General features: G+C 41.2%; 1 protein-coding gene across 2 annotated transcripts in view; it reads left to right on the plus strand.

Moving 5' to 3' along the window:
- The first annotated feature begins 429 nt into the window (after positions 1-429).
- Positions 430-19,368, plus strand: part of WDFY2 (WD repeat and FYVE domain containing 2) — a 54,042-nt gene continuing 35,103 nt past the window's right edge. For both annotated transcript variants that reach the window (XM_026710344.2, XM_087918104.1), the window contains exon 1: positions 430-622. In XM_026710344.2, coding sequence (XP_026566129.1) covers positions 483-622 — 140 coding nt within the window. In that variant the 5' untranslated portion in view covers positions 430-482. The remainder of the gene's footprint in view (positions 623-19,368) is intronic.

Here is a 19,368-nt window from a genome sequence, read left to right on the forward strand (position 1 = left end):
GCCCATTTGTCCTACTGTTATCTATTCTGTATCATCTCGGTGAAACCTCTCTCTCTCATCCTTCTTCTTCTACCTGTGGCATTTCTGCCCGTCGACAGCCGAACCTGAGAGGAGAAAATTCTTTGCCCTCGAAATGGAAGGAAGGGCGGGGGATCCAGCGGCGGCGGCGACGATGCCTAATCCCCGCCATGAAAGTCAGCTCGTAGCGAAGCCAAGCCGGGTTTTTTGTTTTGTTTTTTACCGTCGCCCGCTTATATCCCTTCTCTTCCGTGCCCCGCTTTCCGTTTGGCCGCACAAGATGAGTCAAGGAGAGAGGCTCCCTTGGAGATCCGGAAGTCGCCCGGGAAAGCCGTTGCGACCGTAGCCTTTTGGGGAGCGGGGGGCGGGTTGCCACTCTGCTCCGAATGCGCAAGCGCGGCCAGAAAGGGTAGGGCGGGCGGGCTGGCGGCCGGGCGCGGGGAGCTTGTGTCGGCGCGCTCCTCATGGCTGCTCAGCCTTCGCCGTCGGTGCCGCTCACTCGGCGGCCCCTCTTGCTCGGCCAAGCGGAGGGCTCGCAAGACGCGGTGACCATGGCGGCCATTGTGCCCAAGGAAGAGGGGCTCATCAGCGTCTCGGAGGACAGGTGAGGAGGAGGGTCTCGGGGGCGGACGGGGCGTCGGCGGCGCCTTGCGTGGTCCCAGCAGGGGAAGGGAAGGCTCTGGCCGCGCCCTTGCCCCGGGACCGATCGGCTCGATCAGCTGCTGCCCGCCGGGTTGGCCTTTCATCGGGAGAAAAAGGGAGTCCGCCGCGGCTGCCTTGGAGCGCCGGCCTCGGGGCAGGGGACCCGAGCCACAACTCCGCATCCCGGCAGCGCGGGCGAGGGCTCCGGAGCTCTCGTCGGGGATGAGGGGTGGGGGGGACCCAAGGCAGCCTGTGCCCGGGGCATGGCCGGGGCTCGCTGAGCAGGCGAAGCCGGGAAGACTCCGCTCTGAAAGGAAGCTTGGGAAGGAGGGGTGGATTGCCTGGGCGGCAGAGGGCGGTTGTCAGAGGGCTGGGGAGATTCCCAAAGGATCGGATCCCTCCCTTCCCTTGATCTTCTGATCCCAAGGCAAAGCTTTCCGGGGCTGGAAGTACGAACTAGGCTGTCGCTTGAAGCCAAGGGACTCGGTTGTCTTACCCTCGCGGCTATTTTCTTTTCTCAAGCATTCCTAGACCTGAAATCTACCTACCTGCCAGCCACCTCCCGACGTTTTCTGTCTGTCTACCTGCCACTGACCTACCTTGGCTGTCTGTCTGTCTGTCTACCTGCCACTGATCTACCTTGGCTGTCTGTCTGTCTTTCTGTCTGTCTGTCTACCTTATCTGCCTGCCTGCCACTGATCTACCTTGTCTGTCTGTCTGTCTACCTGCCACTGATCTACCTTGGCTGTCTATCTGTCTACCTTATCTGCCTGCCTGCCACTGATCTACCTTTTTGGTCTGTCTGTCTGTCTGTCTGTCTGTCTGTCTGTCTACCTTAGCTGCCTGCTTGTCACTGATCTACCTTGGCTGTCTGTCTGTCTGTCTACCTGCCACTGATCTACCTTGTCTGTCTGCCTGCCACTGATCTACCTTGGCTGTCTGTCTGTCTACCTTATTTGCCTGCCTGCCACTGATCTACCTTGGCTGTCTGTCTGTCTTTCTGTCTGTCTGTCTGTCTACCTTATCTGCCTGCCTGCCACTGATCTACCTTGGCTGTCTGTCTGTCTGTCTACCTGCCACTGATCTACCTTGTCTGTCTGTCTGTCTACCTTACCTGCCTGCCTGCCACTGATTTACCTTGGCTGTCTGTCTGTCTGTCTACCTGCCACTGATCTACCTTGTCTGTCTGTCTGTCTACCTTATCTGCCTGCCTGCCACTGATTTACCTTGGCTGTCTGGCTGTCTGTCTACCTAATCTGTGTGTCAGCCTGCCTGCCACCTACCTACATCTGTCTGTCTGTCTACCGGTACCTCTCTTACCTGTCTATCTACCTTATCTACCTTGTCTGTCTACCTTATCTGTCTGTCTGTCTGCCTAATCTGTTTGTCGGATTACCTGCCACCTACCTACATCTGTCTGTCTTGTTTACCAGTACCTATCTCCCTGTCTGTCTACCTTATCTGACTGCCACCTACCTAGTCTGTCTATCTACCTTTGTCTTGTCTACCTACCTATCTATCTTTCTATCACATTTTTGAACTATTCATCCCTCTCACAGAGTTGTTGGAGGCTACTGTTGCCTCCAGTTAGTATACTTTACAGCCAATGATTGCTCTGAGGCTTTCTTGGTTTCACCTGCATTGCCTCTTTAGGATTGCCAGCTAGCAATGCTGCAGTGCATAGTTGGCAGGATTCTCCTACAGTATGCGACTCTTTTAGAGAGCAGTGGAAGAAAACAGTAAGGAAAGCTTGGTGCTGCTACTGGAAAAAAGGAAAAAGCAGGGGTTTTTTGGGGGGGGGATTTAAGGGAGAGAACCAGAACAATTTGCTTGTCATTGTTTTACTCCACTTTTTTTCCCCATGTTAGGTCAGAATGCTTGGGGGCAAATTAAGGAGGGGTTTACAGATGCTGCTGAATTAAACTCTTGGCTGCTCTGGTCCATTTAGCCAAAGATGAGGGATCTTGGGGTTGTATTACGTCATAGCAGGAGGATCACAGGTTTCTCAACCCCATCAGAGAAGGTAGAATGCCAGATTTGCAGATAAAGGGCCTGCTGACTCTTATCTCGACCTTCTGAATTTTTTTTCTAGGTATGCATGTATGGATGTATGGATGGATGGATGGTATTCAGCTTTGTTCGGGTATTTTCCCACGTCATTATTGCTACAACTTTAAAAGCACAACTATAATGACGTGGGAAAATACCTGAACAAAGCTGAATACCATACATGTAAGTACCTGCGAAAACTTAAGAAAACATATATAGATAATATAATATAATATAATATAATATAATATAATATAATATAATATAATATAATATAATATAATATAATATATATATGGATCTTTGGTTATTCGGGTTTTCTCCTGCGTAAAATTGGAAGTATCTAGGAAGTTGTGTGTGTGTGTGTGTGTATATATGTGTGTGTATATATATATATATGTGTGTGTGTGTGTGTGTGTGTATATATATATATATATATATATATATATATATATATATATATATATATATATATATATATATATATATATATATATATATATGGCATTCAGCTTTGTTCGGGTATTTTCCCACGTCATTGTGGTTGTGCTTTTAAAGTTGTAGCAATGTTTCGTCAGAATCTCATCTGCCATCATCAGGCTTCTGCATTGTGTTCGTCTGTGAGTCAGACTTTGTATAGTGAGTCAGACTGTATAGTGTTCATCTGCAAAGGCTGATGATGGCAGATACAGAAATATATATATATATATATGCTATGACCAACACATGAAAGCCACAGGTCATAGCATCAGTTTCAATGGCACCAAAATCCTAGCCACTATAGAAAACCCCAGCCACAGAATTATCAGAAAAGCCATAGAGATTGAAAAAAGACCTGAAAGCATGAATAGAAGAGATGATTCCACCACTGTCAATTATTTGCCAGCCTGCACTCACAAACAAAAAAATCTCCACACCACTAGCCAGGCAAACACCTGGGCACAAACAGATCCCCCCTGATACCTCCAGCTCAAACACACCCCAACCAGGCACCCAGATGAAACCTAGCTTCCTAACAAATGATAGCCGTCCATTTACTCGGAGCCAAGCTGCACTAAAAGCCTCCAATACAGGAACACACTGTTGCCAGCCAATCAAGACACAAAAAAAGCCACAAAACAGACAGAAGATATTACAAACACCAATCAAGCAGAACACAGCAAACTCCAAGACCAATAAACACAGACCAAGACTTCCAACCAATCAGGATGAAAAAAAACACCATTCTGGCACAGCAGTAGGCTAGTCCCAAATTTAAAACTGAAACAACTGTAAAAGTCTGACTCACAGACGAACACTATACAGAAGCCTGATGATGGCAGATGAGATTCTGCCGAAACGTTGCTACAACTTTAAAAGCACAACTATAATGATGTGGGAAAATACCCGAACAAAGCTGAATACCATACACCACACACACACACACACACACACACACGTGTGTGTGTGTGTGTGTGTGTTTATATATATATATATATATATATATATATATGGATCTTTGTGTTTGTTTCCACGCGATGAACCATTCATCATCATCAGCCTCTGTTTGCTCTGCTTTTCAGAGTGATGTAGTGCGCTGTCACTGACAGTGAAAAAAGCCACCTCACATCACTCTGTGTGATGATGATGAATGAGACTTCATCGTGTGTGTGTTGGAGAAACAACAACAAGATCCATATATATCAGAAAAAATATATATATATATATATATATATATATATATATATACACATACGTATACATACATACACACATTTTCTTAAGTTTTCGCGGGTACTACATGTATGGCATTCGGCTTTGTTCGGGTATTTTCCCACGTCATAGTAGTTGTGCTTTTAAAGTTGTAGCAATGTTTCAGACAGATCCCCCCTGATACCTCCAGCTCAAACACACCCCAACCAGGCACCCAGATGAAACCTAGCTTCCTAACTAATAATAGCCGTCCATTTACCCAGAGCCAAGCTGCACTAAAGGCCTCCAATAAAGCAACACAATGTTGCCAGCTAATCAAGAGACAAAAAGAGACAAAAAACAGACAGGAGATATTAGAAACACCAATCAAGCAGAACACAGCGAACTCCAAGACCAATAAACACAGACCAAGACTCCCAACCAATCAGGGTGAAGAAAAAACCATTCTGGCACAGCAATAGGCTGCCCCAAATTTAAATCTGAAACCACTATAAAAGCCTGACTCACAGATGAACACTATATCTATCTATCTATCTATCTATCTTAAGTTTTTGCGGGTATTTATATGTATAGTATTCAGCTTTGTTCGGGTATTTTCCACGTCATTATAGTTGTGCTTTTAAAGTTGTAGCAATGTTTCGGCAGAATCTCATCTGCCATCATCAGGCTTCTGTATTGTGTTCGTCTGTGAGTCAGACTTTGTATAGTGAGTCAGGCTGTATAGTGTTCGTCTGTGAAGCCTGATGATGGTAGATACAGATATACAGATATTATGAAACACCAAGGATTACATTTATTGACCATTAGTCAATCAATTCTAGTTTGGTATTTATATATTTTTACTCTGCTGCCAAGATGGTGCCCATGATGGCTGCCTCAGTGAAATGCTCTCTAATGGTTTCTTTATTCCTTATTATTATCTGCAATTCACTATGGATTTCATATTCACGAGGTGACTGTATGACTGTAACTTTGTCGCTTGTATACTTACGATTTATATTGACTGTTTCCTTTTATCTTTTCTTTTATATATACTGAAAGTATTCACACCAAGACAAATTCCTTGTGTGTCTAATCACACTTGGCCAATACAATATTCTATTTTTTAAAAAAATATTAGTGCTTGACTTACTACCACAATTTAGCCCAAAATTTCTGTTGCTAAGAGTTAAATGAATCATTATAGTTAAGTTAGTAACATAGTTGTTTAAGTGAATCTGGCTTCCCTATTGAGTTTGTTTCTAAGAAGATCTCAAATGAAAGCCACGTGACCTTGGGACACTGCAGTTGTCATAAATTTGAACCAGTTGCCATGCATCCAGATTTTGATTATGTGACCGTGGGGATGGTACAGTGGTCGTTAAGTGCGAAAATGGCCATCAGTCACTTTTCATTGTAACTTCATAAGGCATTGTAACTTGAAATAGTCACTAGATGAATGGTTGTAAATCGAGGACTGATCTATATTCTTTCCTGTTGTGCCTGTAGTCAATGCAGGTTTTGTCGTAGGTGAGTTGACTTGTTTATTTAAACAATTTTTATGGCCATCCTTCTTGCAGGGGTCTTGGTGAACAAGAATTAAAACCAGAAAAAAAACAAAACAATTCAGTTAAAAAAGCCAACAGCCTCAATCAAGAATGTGACTTCTCTGATAACTTATATTATTCAGGGCTACACAATACTTGATCACTACTAGGGCCTGAAAGTATAGTTTTCGAATTCTGTTTGTGTAACCAGCTGTGGTCTCCTCCCGCCCCCCCCCTTTCCCCCTGAAGCTCCATCTTCCTCATGTGTTCAACTGTTGCAATAGTTTCCAGGATTCGTTTTAGAAGAGAAAATTTGTAGCTCAGGGTTGAACTGTGGAGTCCTTCGTGCTCTTGGAGCGTGGTTGTTTTATTTATTTATTTTTTAGCAGATGTTTCATTACCAAACTAGGTAACATCATCAGTGCACTAATGAAAAGGTCTGCAGGAAAACAACCAAGCTCAGGACCCTACTGGCTTCATTTTCTAGCCAGACTTTTTATGGATGCAGGAAATCCCATCATGGAGAATATGCTGTCTCCTGTCTCTCTTTTGCTACAATGTTTGTTGAGTTAATCCAAAGCTTTGTTCTTGGTTAGCTAAGTAACAACGTGGTGCCAGTTCCCGAGGTCTCCTCCTCCTACCCTCTGAAAATCAAGTCTGAGCTTGCCACTGGGTGTGTTTAATAACCAAAAAGGATTAAACATGAAGAGCCTTGGCCATGTAAGAAGAGTCACATGATTTTGAAGCATCTTTCTTGGAAAAATATTTCTTGCTCAGCTAATTAGAGCTTGAAAGTCAAACGTATGCAGGATGTAAACGAGAAGTTGCTTTAACCCCATTGCTTGTTCTTAGCTGAGGATTTTGTTTCCTTGTTCGACCTGATGTTCTGAACCATTAAGAAAATAATTATGGAGATCTAAAATGTATAAAAGGACGCATGAATTTATGCTGGAAATGTGAACAAAAAAGGACACTTTGTCATGTTTGGAGGATGCGTAACAAAGCCAGAAATTTTTGGATGCACATAAGTATACTATTCAGGATATTTTAAACACCAATGTACAATTGAAACTAAAATGTTTCCTTTTGTGATTAGTGGGTAGACAGTTGGAGAAAAGTCATGGAGTCTAGTTTTTTTTATTATACATGACAACTGCTGCAAGATTATTATAAGTTTAAAAGTGAAAGGGTTTGGCACTACCCACAATGGAAGAATGGTTGGTGAAGATGATGGAACTTGCAGAGATGGCTAAACGGACTTCTTTGATTAGAGCAGGGGTGTCAAACTCACAAACGCTTTGATGTAGGTTTTTGATAATGAGAAAACAGATAATAGAAAAAGTGGGGTTTTTTTGTAACTGTATATAATTTTTAAAATCATATTTGTATTTGCTGCAAAGGAAATCAGAAGCTATTTATATTTTTTGCATTTTTGTCTTTTTGTCTTCTTTTTTTCCTTTCTTTTCTTTCTTTAGTCTGTATTAGTTTTAACTTCTTTTTAGAACTATTAATAAAATCAATAATATAGAAAGCTGATAGAAAGCCCTGATGTGAATCACTTATACTTGCATTTTCTTCCCTTGCAAGGAGGATCTCCTATAATTTTGCCTGAGAAATGGTACATAGATTTAATTTTTTTTAAAAAAAAAATTAGGTATAGTTTGGTCAAATGGACCCGTGACTGGGTTGTTGGGCAAGTGTGTCCCAAATCAACCTGACAGAAAGAAAGCAGTCATTGCAGTGAAATGACGGTGCTCATAATTTATTGAATCAAGGATCTCCCTATTCTGCTGCAAGCACCAGTCTGCTGGCTCTCCTATTCTTCTCCAGAATGATCATCTTTCCTATGCCACATTTTGGATTTTACAGTCAGTATGGAAGTAAACAAGCAAATTTATATATATATATATATTCCTTCTTAGACTGAATTCTAATTTACATTTGTTGGGATCCCTCTTCCCTCCCCATTGCCAATTCTTTCATTTCATTGGTGTTGCCACTTGTAAACCAAGTTTGACAATAGAATATTCTGACTACCTTTACAGTTGTTAAATTTTCTTCCTCTGTTTAGTCAAAACCTGCTTCTTAATGTTCCCTACTACTTCCTGGAACAATAGAGATCGGACCTATTCATAAAGGCTGCTTGTTCCACTCTGAAAATATTTTGAGCGGAGAGTGCATGTGTTGACAATATTGCTATTATGAGTCAAAACAAATGCATCAAATATTTGGTATTTTCAAAAACAGAGTTGATTGTTCTCACGTTTTCTCCAACGTTACGTATTATACAATGCTTGGTGTTTTTGTGCTTAGTGGACATCTAAAGGTCAATTTTGAGTCTAAAATAGAATTTTAAAAAGTACAGGCAATGCAGGAAGAGTTTTGGGTCTTCTGCCTTTAGGAGAGAAAACTACAACATCAGGAGGCTATTGAGTATGAGCAGGCTTTGGTGACTGAGAGCAGAGTGCAATTAATATTTAGTTAGGTATTTAATTCCATTTACAGCACTTCCCAAGTAATTACCTTGAACTATAATACAAATAATGTTTATTGCTTATTGAACCAGGCGTCATCCATGATTATAGTTGCTGAATACCTTCATTTCATTTCAATAATGAAAAAAGGCAGTTAAATTCTGCCTTGAGCTTAATCTCCAGATATAACATCTTATGTTAGGATTTTTTCTTGCCCTCTGGATTCAGAGTACAGATGGATGAGATGGCATGCCTTTTCTTTGCTGCATTGTGGCTCTCATTTATTTTGTCTTTCATGTGACAAATGAATAGGTATAGGCATGAATCTGAGCTGGAATTTAAAAAGAATGCTCAGTTGCCTGGAGTTTGATGCTGCAGTGAATGTGCGTTGAGTGCATTGCTACGAAAGAGCTACTGCAAATGACATTTTTTCTCCCAGACAACTATTCTCCCTTGGACAAGTCTTGGGTCATTCAGAATAGCTATGTTGAAAAAAAAAGGGGACTTCTACCCCAAGTAATATGTAGAATGAGAAGCACTTTGATGTCAGTCACGTTACTTCAATAACTTTGGTTTTATTAATGATACATTTGTCCTACAGCAATCTTCCTTAGATGGGCGCCTTCCAGACATATATATTGGATTATGGTTATCTCATCCCCAGACTGCAAGTAGTCCTTGACCGATGACCCTTCATTCGGGAAACATTTGAAGTTCTGAATGATGCTGCTGAACAAATAGTGTTTACAACTGTCCTCAGAGTTCCAACCATTTTAGGATTCCTTTAGCCACATGATCGTGATCCGGGTATGGGGTAACCGATTTGCATGTATGGCTAATTACCAGGTACTCTAATAAGATCACATGGTCACCATTTGCAACCTTCTCTGCAGCTTCATTAGAAAGTCAATGGGGAAGCAGGCAGGGAAGGTTGCAAATCGTTGTGGTTAGTCTCTCCTCCCAGTGCATTCTTGCCCAGCTCCTCTTTGCTCTCACAAGCCACTCGCACACCCCTTGGTACCCTCTTAGCCCACTCAGTATTGTATTTATTTTTATTCATTTATTTTTATTTTATTTGGTTTGTCAATTGCTTATGAGATAATAGGTATAAGTAAAAACATAGTTATGAATACATGGATACATATAAGAAGAATAAAAGAAACAACAGGACAGGGACGGTAGGCACGATTGGTGCCTACAGGCCTCTTAGGAAAGGGGTGAGGTCAATAGTAGACAGTCTAAGGTTAAAGTTTTTGGGGTTTGGGGAAGAAACCACGGAGTCAGGTAGAGTATTCCAGACATTGACCACTCTGTTGCTGAAGTCGTATTTCCTTCACTCAAGTTTGGTGCGGTTAACCTTGAGTTTGTATCTATTGTATCTGTCACACAACCCATTGTACTCTTACACACCTTCCCTGACCTTCACCATTCCTCCTGTGTACTCCCACTTTCTCCCCAAACCGCCCTCACGCACCTTCCCCAGCCTCTGTTGCCCCTTTTGTGCAACTCTTTGCACAGCCCTTGGTGCACCCCTCCCTCAACCGCCATAGCCCTTCTTGGTCCCTCCCTTGCATCCTCCCCAATCCTCCCTCACGCCTTCACTCACCCTCTTGCTCCTTCCTTCTCCCACTTACCTGCCTGCTTGGCATGGGACTTACAACTTTCTGACTTTGGTCGTCGGAAGTCAGCAACAAGTTGTCTCACCTAACAACTGTGGGATTCAATAGCAGCCAAGACTTCACGGATTGCCATCACTGAACATTGCAGTTGTGCTTTGTGATTGCATCACTTAGTAATAAAAATTCCAGCCGCAATTGCTGTTGTAAGTTGAGCACTACCTGCATAGATTAGGGAAGGAACCATTATTTTGAAAAACACCGCAGAACTAAAAATAACTGATGTAAAAAACATTCCTTCAGTTGCTAAAACTCTCTTTATTGGATTAAGTGCGCAGAAAACTAAAAAACATCTTCTTTGAGAAGGTTAAATAAAATCAGTGTAATTGAGCTAGACTTTTTCCTCCCTGCTCCAAATTCGTTCCTTCTTTGTAGCTCTGGGATACTTTTTTTTTGGGGTGGGGGGGTGTTAATCTTGTCCCTGGACAAGATTAGGTTCCACCGCTCCCCTCAGTTCTCTGGTGTGCTTCCTGAATTTAGGCTCCATTTTTAAAAAAATTTGTTTCAGGTTACACAGGATTTTCTGGAGTGACCAGGACCATGCTACTTGTTTTTCTAAATGATTATCTTTGCTAGGAACAGTGCTTGAATTCTATTCTGAACAATTGTTTAGGAGCCATAGAATAACAATGTGTGTGTATATTTATAGGGAAATTAATCTTAGAACTGTACATGAAGTTTTCCTTTTGTCCCTTTTGACCTGGTCATGTTTAGAGTTAGTGAAACCTGTTCCCACTTTGCATCATGCAAAGTGACTAAATTAATCTGTGTCAAACTTTCTTTTCCTGCTCATGTCACTCTGATAGTTATCCGGATCTACTGATAGGCTGATGATAATTTTATTTGACTGGTCTCACATAATAATATATCAGGTAAATAACTGCTGGCAAGGTAACACCCTCAAACTATTCAGCCATCAAATGAGTTATCTCAAAATGCCAAAATAGGTTACATAAATGTAAATGTAAAGGTTCCCCTTGCACATACGTGCTTAGTCCTTTCTGGCTCTAGGGTGCTCATCTCTGTTACAAAGCTGAAGAGCCAGTGCTGTCTGAAAACGTCTCTGTGGTCATGTGGCTGGCATGACTAAACACCGAAGGCTCACGTAACGCTGTTACCTTTACACCAAAGTGGTCCCTATTTTTCTACTTGCACTTTTACCTGCTTTCGAACAGCTAGGTTGGCAGAAGCTGAGACAAGTAACGGGAGCTCACTCTGTTACATGGCGCTAGGGATTCGAACCACTGACCTGCTGACCTTTCTGATCGACAAGCTCAGCGTCTTAGCCACAGAGCCACCATCTCCCTAGATTACATACCGTACCTCAGTTTGTCCAAAAGTATCTGTTACATCAGTGTTCAAGTTAGCATTCTACTTCTGCTTTATCAAGGCTAACGTAAGTGCTACGTTTTGCTTGTGTTACTTGAACCATTTCTTGGGAGGGAGGGTTGCGTGTTGAATATTAGATGCAGTGCAGAGGCTTGTGGGAAGGGTCCTAGGGTAACATTGTTTGCACAGAATAAAGCTGAGCACCGCAGCAGTTCTCACGCTTCTTTAACACCAAGCAGAAAGTGCCACTATAGGTAGTCTACACTTTTGACCATCATTCAGTGCCGTTCAAAGTTATGATGGTGCTGAATAATGAGATTTATGAGTGGTCCTCAAAGTTGTGCCCATTCCAGCATCCCCACAGTCCTGTGCTCGCAATTCAGACACTTGGCCATGGATCTGCACCTACAATGGTTACAACTTTCTATGGTCACATGATCACCTTTGATGAGCAATGTCAATGCGGAAACTGACAGGAAGTCACAAATCCCATGATCTGGCACTTAATGATCCATGGTGATTCACTTAATGACTGCAGAAAGAACTCATGAATTAGTGGCTGTAAATCGGATGCAGTAAGGTGATTTTTCATTTTACGACTACGCTGCTTAGTGACGGAGTTGCCAGTTCCAGTTGTGATTGGCAGATGAAGAAGACTATACCTGCAGAAAACCAAATTGCAATTTTACAAGAAAAAAGGGGGGCAACCTTATCCATTCTGTTTTCTTGTTTGAGAAACAATTGTATTACATTAAATCTGGGAAATAATTTAATTAATTTATATCTAATTCTTGAAATAGCTCTCACATTTTTATCTTATTTTGAAATCAAGAGCCTGGCATTCTCACAAGAGTTAAGTGTGATTCTTGATTTAAAAACCAGGGCATATTATTCATGGAAAGCTATTTTTGCCCTCAAAATCTTTTATGAAATTCTACTAAATCCCTGTTTTTTTCATATTCAATCATTTGGAAACCATTGGTTGATTTAACCTTCTCTCGGTTTATGTTGCTTGGATTTCAGAGAGAAGTTTAATGTTGAAGTATAAAGCATGCTTGAGTTGTAATTTGGATTGTTTGATACTTGGCATTTTGTTCTAATGCAGAAAAAAAAATTGTTGACTGCTCACACTTTCTTTTTGCACCTTCTATGCAAAGGTCTATAAATAAGGTGCCTTTGCTAGTTCTTTGATTACTTAGGAAAATTCTGCATTCTAAGATGAGATAAAGCCACTGAACTCCAGGAGTTTTATGTATGTCCAGTTGTTCCTGATCACAGATCTGTTTGCTCACTTCTGATCTGTCAATATACCATTCCTCTTCATTAGAAAACTGCAGCGAAACCATAATTTGCTTCCTTTTGAATTTTTGCAGCTGAGCCACATGGAAGATTGCCACATTATGTCATTCGTTTCCTGAATGCTTAGGATTGCAAAGAATAATGAACGTTGTGTCTTGTAGGAGAAGATCAATGGCACCAGCAAATTTTGAAGGGTTTGTTGGTCATCTGATCAAGTAAATTAGTTGCAAATAATGATGTCCGCAGAAATCTATAATATAAAAAAGAAAGAAGTTAGCATAATGAGATACATTATAAATCATATTGGAGGCCTATGGTTGTTTATGTTCATATGCAGAGAGAACTTCAAGATACTTCTTGAATAACAATTAACTAATATTTGCGGAAAATGGCCAAAGGTGGTATTTAGCAGGTTCTGACCAGTTCTGGAGAAAAGGTAGTGGAAATTTTGAGTAGTTTGGAGAACCGGCAAATCCCACCTCTGACTGGAGATTTTACAGTATCCTTCCCCTGCCACGCCCACCAAGCCGCACCCACAGAACCGGTAGTCAAAAAAATTTGAATCCCACCACTGGAAATAGTGGTGCTGCTGTTTTTTTAAAGTAGTTTTTAAAATAGTTCTAACATCTGTCTAGTTACGTAGTTTATTAGTTGTTGTACAACTGTGAATCCACTGACCTTAGCAACGTAAATGAAAAGAAGAAAACATTAGCATGTGTAAAAGACAATGAGAAAACAATATATGACTGTCAGATTCTGTTCCTTCATCTATACTCTGATTTTTGACTCTAAATCAGGAATGGTGAACTCTTTGGGCTCAGCATGTCAAATATTCAGAAAATGCCTAATTTGGGTCTGCTTCTTTGTCTCTCTCTCTCTATCTCTCTCTCTGTGTATCTCTGTTTCTGTCTCTCTATCTCACACACATACACACACACACACACACACACACACACACACAAAAGAGAAAGAATTTCTTCTCTCTCCCCACATCTAGGCCATCCTGAACTGAGGCTGGGCCTGAAATGAAGCCCCAGGCCTTGCACTACTGCTGCCCCTCAAAAAGACTGCCTCTCGCCGTTCCCCAAATTGGGTTGAGAACAGGTCATGCTTTCGAGAATAGTTGGCGTTGGATGTTGGCGAGTGCAAGTGTGTCACCTAAATCATTGCTGTGTGTCACCTTTGATACTTATGTCAGAGATTTGCCTGTTCTACATCATGCATAATGCCTATAGCCGTTAGAGGCATGAAGTTGCTGTAGCCATTTTCTCCTCCTCAGAATGAGAGCATTGTGACTGTATGAAGCATTGTTTTCCCGGTGCAGCATACAAAGGCTCATGACTGACCTTGGCCTTTGGGAAGGTTTGGTCTCTTTGCCAAGTTTGGAACTAGCATATTGTACCAATTATTTTTTTTACTTCCAACTGTCTACATGAAGTGAAGCTGATTTTTCTCACTCAATGTAAGAGGGAGATCTCCCTCATTAGTAGTCAGGGGTTAGGGGAGGCGGCTTTTATTATATCCTGGGCAGCAAGAAAGAAATGACAGTTACAGGATTTAATGTTGCTTCATTGACCTTACAAATTCCATTCTGAAGATTGAAACCTGGCTATATTGGATAGCGATGTATAAAGTGTAAAGCTGCAGAATCTGCTGATAATGTAAAAAACAAGACAAAGGTTGTTATCTAGCAGGGTCAAATTGGTCAAATTTGATATCTCAGTTTGTTGTTTCTCCTAACTGAGTTCTTCCTTCCTCTTCCTGAAATGTTGTGCCTGTTGGTGCCTACATTTGGTGTTTGTGTTTCTTCTGACATTTGCATTTTCTGCCAACTTTTCTTTTTCCTAATAGAAGGGCTTTATTTTTGTTCAGTTTTCGTTGATTACAAAACTGCATTGTAAAATTAGAAAAGTACAAATGTTCACTGCATTAGTTTGAGAAATGCTTCTGTCATGGATGGCCACATTTCCTTTGTTTGCTGAATGTCAGTTATTTTCCTTAAGTATTCAGAGGTGGTGTAGCATTTTCTCCCCTCGGTGTGGATTATCAACAAACAGAAATATGAAATAGGTTTCTTTTATATCAAGAAGTTTCATTTTCGCAGACCGGCCCAGTTTAATGCTAAGGTACTTGGTTTGTGTTGAATTCTGGATATGGACAAAAGGTTCAGCACTCTGTTGGAAGGTGGCATTGAGCAGCCATGAAAATCGATTTTGCACCTTACATTTCTTTTTGTAATCAGTCTGTCTAGCCAGGTTGTCTATTATTCCCCAGGAAAGAATTGTGTTCATGAGACTTATTTCTGCTTTTACAGCCTCTTTATTGATCTGATTGAGAAAAGAAGGCCATAAATAAGAGAAAATCCATACCTGCATTCTCTGTCGTGTGAATATTCAAAATATTGTTGTGGAATACACAATTTAAGGAATGTAATTCCTAAAGCTAATTAGCTGAAGCTTAAATCAAAAGCTGATGCTTTGCTGATGCAAAATATTATCAAGAAAATTAGTTGGCATGGATTAGCTCTAAGCACTACAGGATTACTTTCTTCACTGAAGGTAGCAATACGTTTTGCTTCAAAACAAAGATCCAATAATATTTATAGGTAGTCCTCACTTACCTGTACCTTGCGGATCATTTGTGCAATGCTTCTCTGAAGGTATGACAGACCTGGACAAATGGTAGTTATGCTGGGTCGTCAAAGTTATAACTACTGCAGTGTTCCCATGGGCACATGATCAAAATTTCGGTGCTTAGCAAGCTGCCCATATTTACAGTCACAGTATGAGCTTCAATTCCTGCCGCCTATCTGTCTCTCTCTCCTCCTCCCACCGCTATCTCTGCTTTTTTGGCTGACTTGCACTCTGCCACTGCTTCCTTCAGCCCCCCACCAACCGCGCCATCCCTATCCGGCCTTCGCCCTGATGCTGGCCCAGGATCAGATGAGGGCAGAGCCCACCTAGCAGAGCAGTGTGGCCTTGTCTGCCGAGTGGAGTTTGCTTAGCCCAACCAGGGAGGAGGCAGTGGGATGGAGTCCATGTTGGAGGCAGGGTAGTGGGGCAGGTGGCATCTCCCTGGATGAAAGTGGTGGCCAGCAGTGCTTAATTATGCTAATTTGGATTAATTTCCATCCCTGAACAAAGTGGTCATTAGGCAAGGAGCACAGGATTCCCTTACGCCAGAGGCGGGCAACTATGGCCCCTTTATGACTTGTGGACTTCAACTCCCAAAATTCCTGAGCTAGCATGGCTTGCTCAGGAATTCTGGGAGTTGAAGTCCATAATTCATAAAAGGGCCATAGTTGCCCACCCCTGCCTTACGCTATATGATGCTCGCTCCATCCTGCTGTCTTCCCCTCAGCTGGGCCCAACAACCTCCTTGCCATGCTCACCTCGCATATCCCAGGGCTGCCCCCTTGCCCATGCCTGGATTCCTGACCAGCAGTGGTGGAAGAGAATGGCAAAGGGCAGTTGAGGGCAGCAAGGGCTAGATGTTGGAGGCGAAGGGCAGGATGGCCAAAAGGACAGAGATGGTGGGGAAATGGGTGGGGTTGAAGTGGAGGCAAGTCGGCAGGGCAGCCTGGACTGCGGAAGGAAACTTGCTGGGCCCAGCCAAGGTAGAGGAACAGAGCAGGAGAAACACGAGGACCCAGTCACAGTCTTCAACTTACAATCGCAGCCAGGTATCCCAAAACTCTGTTGCTAAGCTTGATGCTTTTCCAAACAGCTGCTTCGCTTAGCAACAGAAATTGTGGTCCTAGCTGAGGTCATTGAATGAGGACTACCTATACAGGCTTTGTAGCTTTCGGCCATAAAAAGAGCCATCTCCTTTTCTCAGGGGCTGCATTTCTTCAGGCATAGTCTATAGGAGACATATTGATGGGTAAAAATGAAGTAAGCAGGATAGATTTTTAGGGCCACAGGGTGATGGAATGGCCTCCATCTCTCTTCTGCACAGCTTCCCACTCAGACTGCCAACTAGCAGGGAAGGGGCAGATAGCTTTTGTGGTAAAAGAAAAATGTATTTTTGTAGGGAACTTTGGAAATAAGCCCACAGTCTGCGTGCTTATTGGCACCTCTTCTTGTTTTTAGCTTGCTAGATTTGAATGCTACGTTTCTATGCTATCACCTGTCCCTTGTTTATATCTCTCATTGTTCATTCTTTCCTTGTCTGGAATTATGCAAGCTTGGGCTTGCTAAGTCCCACCTGCTGCTTGGATACTCGTTATAAAAGAGTCAATGATGGGAGGTTCTAAATGGCATGGTTGAAATGCTGCCGATCGTAAATAAAGTTAAAATAAGCCACTTGATTTGTGTTTCTTGGGGATTCATTAGGACTGATCTTACAGAAGATCATTTGCTTCTGCAGCTATTCTAGATTGGGCTGCAGTAAAGTAAAATATACTGTGTTCTCTTTGATTTCTTCTATTGCTAAGTTATATGGAGTAGTTTTAATTGAGGAGTTTGTGGGTTGTGGTAGAGGGAAGGTTAAGTGGTTCATGATTCTATGAAAGGTCTACTAAAAAAGTTTTTTTTTAAAGAAGGGAAGTAGATTATAGTCCATCTTCATGGAAACTTACTGGATCAACCACTTTCTCAGTCCAACCTATTTCACAGTGTTGCCTCGTAATGAAAAAAGGAGGAAGTACTATGCAATTTACCTTGAACTCCTGACAGACCCATGGGATATAAATCTAAGAAAACAATAAATGTATAAGTTCTGGATTAAAAAGAAAAAAAAAATATTTGCTGTTCCTTAAGATCTCCCCTTCTTTTCTTGGGATTTACTAATGATTTCATCTTATGAAATCTAAGGCCAGGAAATTCCTCTCAAATTCTCTAACCTCCAGATTTGCTAGACTTTTGAAGTGTTTATAGTCCCCTCTTGATTTTGGGCAGTGTCAATACATCAGAATTTTTTCATCTATAAATTCATCTTTCAGACTCCCTAGATATCGCCAATCATATAGTTGTTGGAGAAATATGTAAAGTGCAATATTCCGAAGACCTACCTCAGTGGAGCATTACTGCCATCTATTTTCAATCTTCACATCCTTTTCAGTCTACTAGTTCTGGGAATCAGGCCATGGGAGTGTCAGAGAAAGAACGTTGTATTGTGCCCTGTGTGAGCTTCATTGTGGCTGCTTCATTAAGGAATTGGTGTTCTGTCTTTCTTAGCTTCTCTGAATAGTTATTATATAGATCTGGAAACATTCGGGAAATGAGTATGAAGTGTGTTAGTGCCTACCAACTTAGACTTTAAAACGTACTGCTTCGTCTTTATCACTTGAGGTGCTTTTAGTTGAAGCAAATGTACAAAAGAAAAGCCATTGTGTCTTTTCAAAGCATAAAAGAATAATAACCAAAGCCTTTTCTGACAATGACAATATCTTTCCATTGAAAAAAGGGGCATCTGTCAGGCAATAGTTCCTGTTTCTTCCAGCTTGCCAGGATCCATGTACTCTTTCCATCCTACACATGAGCAAATATGTGAAAAGGCAAGGGGCCCACCCACAATTGCAGTGAGAGGCAGATTGTTTACTTGTAGAAGAGGGCATGTGCCTACCTACATAGCCCTTGGCAAATAAATAGCTAAGTATTCAGAGCAATAAAATATCAAACATTTAAGAAATAACTTTGTAGACCAGTAATTGTTGCTAGAAAAAAATGCCACATTAGCTTGTTGGTTAGTTCATCTATTAACAATCTTTTGGCCATTCTTTTTGGGTGAAAACCCCCAGAAAGTTGTTTCACTACCCTTCTTTACTTAGATTGTTGCTTGAAAGAGTTGACATAGTTTCGCAATGACCATTTTTCCAATTTTTTTGGTATTTGCACTATGTCTTACATTGTGAACTACAAACTTAACAAAATTGAATTGTTAATTTGTTGATTAAGTTTAAATTAAGTACTAATTACAGATTTTAAATTTTGTATTTTATTACAGTGCTTTCAACATAGTTTTTGAAAGAATGCAAAAATCATGGGGTTAAAAAGACATATCAGACAAGTAGATTAACTAAGCAACAACAGGATATTTTCAAGAGGAAACGCAAACACGAGACCAAAAGATCAGACAGAAGACAAATTTACTGTTTTCCTGAAGTGAAGGCTTAATCTGATAGTGAAAAGTTGTAGCATGTACTGAAATAGGAAAACTGGGCCATGAGAGTGGAAAGGAAAAGATGTGCCAACTTGAAAAGGAGAGAACTAATATCAAATTTCCTATATGTATTGTACTCAGTTACATTTAATTAACTCACATCTGAGGGATGGCGCTACAAAGGTTTGTAAATTTATTAAATTTAAATTATTAAATTTCTGGTTTATAATTTCAGCTGGAGTGTTATCGTATAATCCATAAGTAATTGACTCTTTCCTTAATATGAATTATAAGGCCTTCTCCAAACAGACTTCTCTGAAATGTTTTGTTCCTAGAATTCGTAGTGAAGTTGGCTAAGAATTTTGGGTTTTGTGGTCCACATATACAATATCCGAAGGGTACACAACTCTACAGTCTTAGAGCATCTTTTGGCGTTCCTTATGGCTACTGATTTTCCTGGCTGAAGGATTCTATAAGTTGTTTTGTTTTTTAAAATACTATTTATTGAAATATTATTGATGATATTGCTTAAAAGATATGTAATCCTGAAAGTAATATATA

The sequence above is a fragment of the Pseudonaja textilis genome, chromosome 1 (genome assembly GCF_049901715.1).
Source record: "Pseudonaja textilis isolate UNSWEBS1 chromosome 1, rPseTex1.2, whole genome shotgun sequence".
Classification (NCBI taxonomy): domain Eukaryota; kingdom Metazoa; phylum Chordata; class Lepidosauria; order Squamata; family Elapidae; genus Pseudonaja; species Pseudonaja textilis.